The sequence below is a fragment of the Protobothrops mucrosquamatus genome, unplaced genomic scaffold (assembly GCF_001527695.2).
Source record: "Protobothrops mucrosquamatus isolate PMUCROS unplaced genomic scaffold, P.Mucros_1.0 scaffold527, whole genome shotgun sequence".
In the NCBI taxonomy this organism is placed as follows: domain Eukaryota; kingdom Metazoa; phylum Chordata; class Lepidosauria; order Squamata; family Viperidae; genus Protobothrops; species Protobothrops mucrosquamatus.
In genome coordinates, this window is record NW_015386835.1 from 456,861 (window position 1) to 468,521 (window position 11,661).

An 11,661-nucleotide genomic window follows, 5' to 3' on the forward strand; every position below is an offset into this window, starting at 1 on the left:
GCCCCGCTCCCGCGTCCGTCCCTCCGGAGATCGCCGGCCTGGCTCTGAGGCAGGGAAGGCTCGCAAAGAGGAGGCTTCTCCCTCCCGTCCGAATCCCGGTGGCGACGGCGACAGCAGCGGCTCAGCTCCAAGCTGTTCCGTCCCCTCCCCCGATCCGATGAGTGATTGACACACCGACGCCCGCCCTCTCCCCCGCCTTGCCCGGTTCCCATTGGCGCGCGACCCAAGCGGCCCGCCTACTCGCCATCGCCATTAGCCGGTGCCTCAGAAACGCTGATGTAATTCCCACTCCAGTTCTATGGAAACAGAGACTCGGCTTCGTGGCGCCTTCTGGGTAACATGGTTTTGTCCCGCCCATTTGCCGCAGTCTATGAGGGAATTTTTCTTCGCCGCTACTACAGCTCCCGAGATGCCTCGCGAGGGCGAAGAGGAGAATGAGAAAATGGAGGGGGAGAGAGACGAAGAGGGCTTCTCGAAACGGGAGGAGGGGAGGAGCTCGCGCCTGCGCCAACAGGCCCCGGTGGCGCATTTTCCCTCCATCGGGCGGAGGAGCGGTCTAGGCGGGAGGGGTGGGGTTTGCGCTTCTCGCTACTAGAGTGAGGCGGGCCGAGGAGTGGCTGAGGCCGGTGAGGAAGCCGAGGAGGCCGCGGTAAGGTTGAAGCCGCCGCGCCACTGAATCTCCGTTCGCTTCGACAGCCTCTTCTATTCGAGTGGCGGGTCCCTTCCGTGCTTCCCCGCTCTATTTGCTATCAGGTCTCTGTCGCTCCAATAGAAAAAGGCGGCGGTCCTTTACGAGAGAGAGAGAGAAGTCACCCCTTGGTAAACAGCCGGGGAGGGTGTTGGCGCGCTTGCTTGCTTGCCTCCTCTTCCTCTTTCGGTGTTTTCGCTTGAGCTGGCAGGAAAAGTGGGCGGCTCTTATGTGCAAATATGACTGCCGGCTTCCCGGGATCGGTCGATGTTCATGAGAGGCTGTTCTCTCTTAATGCAAATTAAGAGCTTTTTTGCCTCTTCCTTTGCCAGTTTTATTGTTTAATATATGTTGGGGGAGGTGTAATCACTTTTATTGTTCAGTCTGAAGTATTGATTAGTGTAAAGAAAAAAACGAGGGTCTATTTTGTGGATTTTCTTTTTTAAGTACAAAGTCTCGTTATTTCCTACACGCAAGATCAGCTCCAGTTAAAATATTGATGTCTTTTGGTGCGTTTTCATTAAGTTTCTAAAGCGTATTTTGGGCTATAAGGATACAATGTTTTTAGTTAAGTACATTATCGAATCATTTCTTGGTGGACTTCTTCACATTTCTAAATTGTAGGATAAAGATGCCTAAGAAAACAAATTAAGACTTCATTGTGAAAGGGAAATACTGTATGTATCTTGTCCAGTTTTTTTGTTAATTTTAAAAACAAAGATAAAGTAGGATTAAGTACTTAAGGTTTAATTGGTTACTGTTCAAATTCTTAAGGAAGTTTGAAATTTTATTTTAGCAGTCAATGTCAAATTTATTTAAGATTTCAGTAGTTTAATAAACTGATATTTTTTCATTACACAAGTCAGTATGGAATTTGTGATATAATTTTTAAAAGAATATTCACAAACCACGGGAGCTCTGAAAATACAATACTGGTAGTCCTCAACACTTGCGACAATTTAGCCCAAAATTTCTGTTGCTAAGCAAAACAGTTGTTAAAGTGATTTTGCCCCATTTTCAACCTTTTTTTCCATAGTTGTTAAGTGAATCACTGCAGTTAAATTAATAGCATGGTTGTTAAGTGAATCTAGCTTCCTCGTTGACTTTGCTTGTCAGAAGGTCGCAAAAGGTGATCACATAACCTTGGGACACTGCAACCATCATAAATAAGAGGCATTTGCCAAGCAGCTGAATTTTGATGACATGACCATGGGGATGCTGCAATTGTAAGTGCGAAAAACAGTTATAAGTCACTTTTTTTCAGTGCCATTAACACTTCTAATGGTTTCTAAATGAACTGTTGTAAGTAGAGGACTACCTGTACTATAGCTTCCATTTGACTCCCAGTGACTATAGGGAACAGTGCAGTACTGTATATAAGTGTACCACTTCCTCTTTCTATTTAATAGTTTTGTTTTGATTGCTCAGTCTAGTTTACTATTCTGTGCACTAGTATTCAGCAGTATTCCATGGAGAAGTACAGTTCAAATCCTGCTGAAATTTCTCAAGTCATATCGGAAAGTATGGAAATTTAGACTGAACAAATTTGCAATTACTTTATAAAAACATCTGCCAAGTGTGTAGCCCCACCCTTGTATTGGCTTCATCGTGTGTTAATTTCTGGTTCACTTAATTTTGGCTTACAATTTTTTGGGGAATTCCGTATTCGGTACCTGCTTAATTTAGAGTGCATTGATATGAGTTGAGGCTTTATCGGTTCAGGTTTTCATTTCAATACATGGATTCTGATGCTTTGTGAATTTAGAGTAGATTGTTAATCTGGTCATTTTATTATTAAAATGCTGCAGTAGTATATATTATTCTCTATATAAAACTAAGTAAACTAAGTAAAACTTTTGGGAAATAGAAATTATATGCTAGGAAACTACTAGCTTGGTTGTGTGTGTGTGTGTGATTGGCACACACCATATTATGACTACAGGTTCTGTATTTAAATTGCCTGAGATAAATTGTTTTAGTGCACAGCAGCTGCAGTGCAGTAAGATGCCTTCAGAGAGAAGGAAAAAAGAGATAAAGCTCAAACAAGAACTCTACTAAAAAACATCTGAGAATGTTAAGTGTCCCATATGCAATATTTCAATCTGAAGGATGAGGTATTGGATTCTGAAATTATTATTAGACTTATTAGTATATAAATAGGTACATGCTCATAAAATTTTCATTGTAGTATCTTCTCAGTAATATGGTGATTGGCTGATCTTGAATAGTGTGTTTAATGGTTACTTGAAATGACATCATAAAATACTTCAAAGAAGTACCTGCCACTTCTATATTGGCACACTTTGCAACATTTTCTGTTGTTTCTCCTGCCTACATCATATGTTATTACTACAGTCATATATATTTTAAGAATCTATAACCTTTCTTTCTTTTTCTTTCCTTCTTTTTCTTTCTTCAGACTAAGGCACTGCTTTGGAAACATATTTTTAAAATGGAGGAACTAGAAGATTCATCCAAGAGAATTCTTTTAGAGCCATACAACTACCTGCTTCAGCTTCCTGGTAATATCTTATTGTTTGAATATTAGTGATGTATGAAAATATATAAATTGGGATAGCCATAGCAATCTCTTTGATTTGTGAGCTACACATTTTTCATTTATTCCCCAAATCAGCCTTCACTTTGTTCCCATTGTACCTGATCATCATGTTGTACTCTTGTTTTCAATCTACATAGCATTGTTCTGTAATGATATGCCTCTTAACATATAAACCAGGATTTATTTTAACAATGGTTTGAGCAAATCAACTTGTCTTGCAGATGAGTAAATTGATAATGGTTGAATCATTTTTTTCTGTCAAAAATAAAATTCTGGGTTTAATGATAGTAACAAACATGGGATCAGATAATGGTTTAAAAAATCCAGTTTCTTTTTGCAGATCACTTACATATGGTAAGCAAAAAATTAAACTGCTTTGTATATCGTATGAACCCAGCCTAATATGAATTGCTTTCATTTAGGATGTTGTATAGACTGACCAAGTTGCATTTTGTTAATGAACTATGGCTTAGTGGGATATATGAATGCACCCATTGTGTTTTGCATAAGGCTTGACTAAAGTCAAAATTATGGATTAAATACTAATTTCAGTTATTTAAAATATCATGGGATGTACCCTAATCTTTCATTTAAAATCAGTGACATTGCCATCAGTGACATTGCCATGCCATGTGTGTATGTGTGTGTGTGGGGGGGCGTATTTGGAGAGAGAGGTTATTCAAAAAGTGCTTTGAAGACTGGAATTTTAATTTACATTTTGTCTATTAGCAAAATAAAGAAAAAATCATGTTTGGGTTAGAGCTAATATCATATGAATATAATTTTAAGCATTAATATAGTGATTAGCTACTGTAATAGCTTGGTATACACATCACCATGCAAAGCCATAATATAGTTGCATTTATCATTAAATATAAATATAGACTTTAACTTTATTTTTTGTGATCGACCAAGCAACAGAAATGGGTGAAGGGAGTAGCCAGGGATTGAAATTGCTCTTTTAGTGCTTGCTTGTTTTTACCAGGACAAACCCCAAGGATATTAAAAAAAGAAAAACAGAGCAAATAATTTTTTTAACTCAAGTGTTAACCAGTTTGCTTTTAAGATCTTAATCTTTTTACTCAGCAACATATAAGAATATTTAATTGTTTAAATATGTCTCCTCCTTTAATTATAGCTTTACAGATTTCTATATGAAGTCAGATTTTTCTCTCCTATCTGCTTTTTGTAGCATCCTGAAAAGCTCTAGAATTCTTGAAAGCTTATTTTTTGACTTTTGAGTTTGTCCTAACAAAAATTACCCTTTATGAATGTTGAGGTTAAACCTGGTATAGGAAAAAAAATTCTCTTGTCCTTTGCTTCTGGAAAGTTCCAGATATTAAAGGTTGATATCAATGCAATCCTTGAGTCCCAGTCCTTGGAAAAAAAGACTTCACTCTGTAAGATTTTCAGGTAAGCCCAGAGATATAGGATCCAATTTCAGCTTTCTGCTAGCAGTGCTTTAGAATTAACAATAGGAAATATTGTGCAATATCATGCTGATAAAATATGCTAATTACAATTATTTGGCTAGTTTTAAGAATTGCAGCTGCCTTGTGCAAAGTTCTGCTGAGTGAACAAAGACAAGTGGTGATGATACACAATATAATAAGGTGTGGTCTGTAAATAAACTGGTAGTTCATCTACCTAAGTCTTTATTCCGAAAATGTCAAACTCATTCTGTGGGGCATTATCAGTCCTAATTGTCTAACATTATATTAAAATTAACTGACAGAATATTTACAGAAGGTGTTATACAATAGTATAAATTATAAAAATTGATGACATTGTTTGAAGTGTGAAATATTTCCAAAATATTGACGTTTTGTACTCAAGGCAGTTTGATTGAAAACTCCCTATTCATTTAATACATTTCCTAGAGCTTATTACAAATAGATTATATGGAGTGAAAATGCACTGTATTATCTATGTTCTTTTTAAAATCATAGGTAAACAGGTCAGAAGTAAACTTTCCCAAGCCTTTAATCACTGGTTGAATGTTCCAGAAGACAAACTACAGGTGAGTTATATCAGTTAAACTGATTTGACAGTTAATACAATTTTTAAAAAGGCAAAGGGAAATATAATTACTTTTTTCTTGTTCTGCTTGAATCTAAATATTTAAACTAAAGTTACTGTAGTAGTGTAATAGGTAAACCTCTGTAGTGGCCAACACCAAGATATTGAGCTCTGCAACTGCTTCAGATTGTGATATATTGAAACAGAATGTTGTTAGCAAGGAAAAGAGCAGTTTGGGCTTTCCGAACATTTTTATTTTGGGCTCTTAACGTAACACTTAAATGAGTGATGCCTACCTTGATCAATGCTCATCAGGGGCCAAATATTTATTGAAACACATCCCCTACTTTGCACTCTAATTTGTACTATGCAATGAGGAAGGCAGTTTTCCCAAACATATCCCAGCCTATTTCTACTTCAAGTCTCCTGGCATATGTGTCAGATCAAATATATTTCTGCTTCTTCTGTTAAGTAATATGATGAAAGAGAGTTGAAGAAGAACATAAATAACTTGGTTAGCATGCCAAGCCAAAGCATTCATTTCTTGATTGCTGTTTTCAAACATTTTAAATGCTTTAATCACAAGACTGAACATTACATGTGTGTTGTAATATCATAAACATTAATTCTGTAGTCAGGTGCATTACGTTAGATATCTGTATGTATATACAGTACATCATCTGTTTTCATTTATGAGTTATTGTGCATATAGGTCATCTGTTGCCAATTGTGTAAGTTCATACTAAAAAAGCCATTCTATACAAACAAAAATATAGAAATACAGACAGTAGGGTTTGTGCTTCCAATGGGAATGGCACAGTCAGTAAGATGGAATTAAAAGCCTGATTAGCAGAGAGAATTAACATATTGCAAGAAGAAATGAAAATTGAAATAATCAGGGAATCTAAATATAGACGAATAATAGCAATATAAAACTGTTTTGTCTTTTTTATTAGATTATAATCGAAGTTACAGAAATGTTGCACAATGCAAGTTTGCTTATAGATGACATAGAAGACAATTCAAAGCTACGACGTGGTTTTCCAGTGGCCCATAGCATTTATGGAATACCGTCTGTGATAAACTGTGCAAACTTTGTATATTTCCTTGGTCTACAAAAGGTTTTAACACTTGATCATCCAGATGCTGTAAAAGTATTCACCCGTCAATTACTTGAACTCCATAAGGGCCAAGGCCTGGATATTTACTGGAGAGATACATATACCTGTCCTACGGAAGAAGAATATAAAGCTATGGTTCTGCAAAAGACAGGTGGCCTTTTTGGACTAGCCGTGGGCCTTATGCAGTTATTTTCCAGTTATAAAAGTGATCTGAAACCACTCCTTAACACTCTTGGGCTCTTCTTTCAAATTAGAGATGATTATGCAAATTTACACTCCAAAGAATATAGTGAAAACAAAAGCTTTTGTGAAGACCTAACTGAAGGAAAGTTCTCATTCCCAACTATTCATGCAATATGGTCAAGGCCAGAGAGCACACAGGTTCAAAATATTCTGCGACAGAGAACTGAAAATGTGGATATTAAAAAATACTGTGTACATTACCTTGAGAATGTGGGATCCTTTGAATATACTCGGAAAACACTAGAAGAACTAGAGGCTGAAGCTTATAAACAAATTGGATTGCTTGGGGGCAACCCTGAACTTACAGCATTAATTAAACATTTAAGCAGAATGTTCAAGGACAATGAAAATTAACAAAGTTATCAATTGAATGTTTCTGAAAGGATCAAGAAATTGCTCTAATTGTTCATATGAATTATGCTGAAACAGGTCTTAAGGGGTAACTGGAGATTTGTGCATACAATATAGTACTTTGAAATTTCAATTTTCAGTTGCTTATACAAAATCGTGACAAAAGTCCATTAAAATAGCTTCAAAATCTCTCAATGATTTTGATTTGTAATCCCATTTCTCAATGATTTTGATTTGTAATTTTATTTCATTATCACTTAATTCTGATTATGTGACACATAGCAAAAACTAGTGCAGTATGATCTAATTTTTTAAAGATGAGAAAATATCAAGGGGGTAGAGGATGGTAATACCCAAAAACACAATGCTACATTGAAGGCTTTTGACAAGAGTTCCTACTGCTAAAGCAAAGTACAGGTAGTCCTCATTTACTGATCACTCATTCAAGAACCATTCAAAGTGGTGGTGATGCTGAAAAAGGTTTTACACCCTGTCCTCAAACAGTAGCTGTCACAGCATCCCCAGTCATGTGATTATGACTAGGGTGCTTGGCAATGTGCATTTATGATGTTTTAAGAATTCCTCAATCATATGATCACCATTTGTGATCTTCACAGACAGCTTCCAACAAGCAAATAAAGGAGGGGGGGAATCAGAGAGTTGCTGGTCATGGTCACTTGATATTAACTTAATGACTGTGGGTAATTCATTTAATAACTGCAGCTAGAACTGATGTCATAAGTTGGCACAATCACATGACATTTCATTTTACAACGATGTTGTTTAATGATGGAGCTGAGTCCCAATTGCAGGAGGACTACCTGTAATACCATTGGCACATTGGCACATATCTTTTAAGGTAGCTATATTCAGATTTCATATACTGTACATATTAGAAAATGTGGAAAACAAGAGCTAGTAAGGAATCAAATTAGTGCCTAACAATCAAATTATTTGCTACTGAAAAACATTTATAAATGAGGTACTGCTTTTCTTCAAGAAGTACACTCTCAAACTGCTGGAAACTAATCTTAATAATAATAATATAATAATAGTAAAGTTGGAAGGGACCTTCGAGGTCATCTAGTCCAACCCCCTGCTCAGGCAGGAAACCCTATACCATTTCGGACAAATGGCTGTCCAGTCTCTTCTTAAAAACCTCCAGTGTTGGAGCATTCACCGCTTCTGGAGGCAGGTTGTTCCACTGGTTAATTGTTCTGTCAGGAAGTTTCTCCTTAGTTCTAGGTTGCTTCTCTCCTTGCTTAATTTCCACCCGTTGCTTCTTGTCCTGCCTTCAGGCGCCTTGGAAAATAGCTTGACACCCTCTTCTTTGTGGCATCCCCTGAGATATTGGAATACTGCTATTACTCTTGAGTGAATACACCAGGGGTCTTCAAACTTGGCCCTTTTATGACTTGTGGACTTCAACTCCCAGAATTCCTCAGCCAGCTGAGGAGTTCTGGGAATTGAAATCCACAAGTCATAAAAAGGCCAAGTTTGAAGACCCCTGGAATACACAAATGCATTCTCCAAACCCCATTTCCTGCAACTACATCAATGTTGATCTAGAATCTTAATTCCAAGGCAAAAATAAGTAATTGCAAAGAAAAAAAATGGGGTAACTGTAATCAATTATCCCCCCCCAAGACAAGATAATTTCACCTGGTAAGTCTGACTTGTACAGGGGATTATGTAGGATAGCCTTATAGTATAATTAATGTAGGCAGGCAATATGCATTAAAACACATAATTCCATTAACTAAAGGATTATGCCAAATGGTATTTTACTACCATCTTTGATGTTAATTTTTTGTGGGTTTATGAATATAATGTATTACATTTATGCCACCTCTATTTGGAGTCCCATTTGCCTCACTTTTGGCTAGGCTTGGATTTTGCTCACTACAAAGTGGCTGATACTGCCACACATACAGTATGAAAATAATATATTTGATACAGATGCTTAGGTAAACTCTACATATTTAAAAAATAAGAAGCTAATATGAAACCAGCTATTTATACAAATCAACAAAAATGGTTAAATAGTATCTATTTTGCAGAATGCAACCACTTTTTATAATTAACATAGCTGGTGATATAATTACAGATTCAGTTCCAAAATTAAGAGCAGAAACATAGCATCACTCTATAATTCACTCTCCCAATATCATGCTTTAACTATATGATCCTGGGAAAAGATGCCACAGAAAGAGGTATGTTCACACCCAAAGGACCTTTTGGAAATTCAAATCAATGCAGAGCCTTCGTAATTAGCATCTATTTCAGGCTGAAAATCAAATAATTTTATATCTCGCTCTCCCCCTTCCCTCCTTAGGTAGAGTGTTGGTATGGGCAACCTAGAGCTATCCTTATCCAATAACATTGCAGAAGTGTAGCAGTTTAATAATTCAGCAAAATATTATTTACCAAAAAGCATGGAGAAAATCTCAAATGAAAACACCCAGTATCACTTTGATGATATTATAGCATCAATCTTTCTACCCAAATATTGACGAGATTTTTGGCTGGAAAAAAATGCCCATTGTTCTTACTATTCTGTCATATTCCTAAATTGATACCAAGGTCAAATAGCTGAACATCTGTTATTGTAATCCTAAAATTTAAATTGTCTCTATCCCTAAAGATAATTCCTCCAATTAATGGAGTATTGCTCCTTTTCAGCTCATCCGTTTTCATAATACAATTCCAGAAATATAGCTGGCCAATATTCCTGAGACAGACAAAGACAAGCTCAAGAGTGACTGGTTCTTGAAATTCCAGTCTAGTATACTGTGGAAAGAGGAAACCGTATTTCATGAGCTGAGAAGTAATTAACTCAAGAAGACACGTGTTATTTCCATAAATAAATGCCCTCCTTTTTCAATTAACAGAAAAAGTAAGAAACATTTCAAGTGCAAAATTAAGCCAGCTTGGATCTGCAGCATGGCAGGTGTCAAGTTTTGTTTGTCCCCTTTATTAACTGCATTGAGTTTGATGGTTTGCCAATGCCTAGCTTAAAATAATTCCTCACTGAATGCCTCCCAAATTTGCTCTGAAGGCTTGTGGTTTTATGTATCATTACCAATTCCAGGTTTTTTTAAAAAAAGAAAGATCTCTAAATATTTTATTAAGCAGTAAGTACATTAAATATAATAATCAGTGCAGCATGTTATTGGAAAGTATCCAGAGTATTTAAATGTAAGTTGTAACATTTGTTGGAAATGAGTTGGAGAAACATGATTTTACAAATTGTACATTCCCAAAGTATTTGGTGGGTGAAATAAAGCATACTGTGAAAATCATAAACTGGTAAACTATATTAACAGCTGTGTTTTAATTACCAAGATTACAGCTTTCAAGTGTTCAATATTTATTAGCCTTACAAAGTTTTTATGTTTTAGAATATCTGTCCCATAATAATAAACACTGTCCAGAAAAGCCTTGTTAATTAGCTCATACTGATTTTGTTAGCCAAAGGAACACTTTTCTGGACAGAAATGCAAAAACCTGTTTTGTGGACCAAGAATTTCCCCATATTATTTAACTCTTATTTAAAACTTCTATTAGTTGTTTTGATTCACTACATTGCATAATATTCTGGTTTTAATAATTATTTTCTCATCTTGAAATTGAAATCTTGAAATTAGATCCTAAAGTCTTAGTAAACTGCCACAGTACAGTAGTTTAGTTCTTGACTTACAACCACAATTGAGCCCAAAATTTCTGTTGCTAGGTGAAATAGTTAAGTGAGTTTTGTCCCATTTTATGACCTTTCTTGCCACAGCTGTTGAGTGAATCACTGCATTTGTTTAATTAGTAACATGGTTGTTAAGTGAATCTGGCTTCCCCATTCCCCATTGACTCTGCTTGTTGAGAAGGGTGCAAAAGGTGATTTATAGGACCCCTAGGACACTGCATAATACGAACCAGTTGCCAAAGCATCTGAATTTTGATTACATGATGCTTATACGGTCATAACTGTAAAAAACAGTCATAAGTCATGTTTTCAGTTGCAACTTCAAATGCTCAACTAAAGGAATGGTTGTAAGTCAAGGACTACCCAAAGTATGTTCCACAGGAAAAAGAGTATATAAGAAAATGATTTTGTCTCAAAACATGAATTCTTGAGCTCCCAATCGCTTGCATACTTACTATGCAACCATCCTAGTTGTCAGAAATACTGCATAAATTTCAAGTTATTCCTTTGCGTAGAGGAGAAACCTATAGTACTGTCACATCAATGAAATAAACTCCTAAAGGAATATTAGCCGTAGCACCAGAGAGGGGTTTCCCGCAAACTGCCCCTCTCGCTCTCCCCTCCCCTCCCCCCGGGGCGGACTCCGCGGTAGGAGTTTCAGCAACAGCCGCAGCTCCCTCTGCTTCAGCCGAGCTGGTCGGGAAGCCGGAGAAGAGACGCTCGGGGGCGGCGATGGCGAGCGCTTCCCTCCGAAGCCGGCCGCGGGACTGCCCGCTTTCTCCTCCCGCACTCGGAGGTCCCGGTTCCCGGGAAGCTGAAGCGACGAGTGCAGCCGCCGCCGCCGCCGCCTCAACCGAGCAGAAAAACAACAATCCCAAAAGCGCGTCGCTCCTTCTGCGCTCCCCCTGCGGAACGGCTTCGGCCTTCCCCGAGGAGCTCCGCGAAACGCCCAGGGCCGGGGCCCCGCAGCCTCTTCCCCGGG

At 37.5% G+C, this 11,661-nt stretch overlaps 1 protein-coding gene across 2 annotated transcripts; it reads left to right on the forward strand.

Moving 5' to 3' along the window:
- The first annotated feature begins 579 nt into the window (after window positions 1-579).
- GGPS1 (geranylgeranyl diphosphate synthase 1) lies at window positions 580-7,195 on the forward strand. Of its 2 annotated transcripts, none has more exons than XM_015816916.2 (4): window positions 580-819; window positions 3,108-3,210; window positions 5,198-5,268; window positions 6,224-7,195. In XM_015816916.2, exons 2-4 carry the CDS (start codon window positions 3,141-3,143, stop codon window positions 6,983-6,985), a joined length of 903 nt encoding a protein of 300 aa, XP_015672402.1. In that variant the 5' UTR covers window positions 580-819; window positions 3,108-3,140; the 3' UTR covers window positions 6,986-7,195. The 2 variants fall into 2 exon arrangements, with proteins under 2 accessions (XP_015672402.1, XP_015672401.1); XM_015816915.2 differs by having other exon boundaries at window positions 580-649.
- The last annotated feature ends 4,466 nt before the right edge of the window (window positions 7,196-11,661 follow it).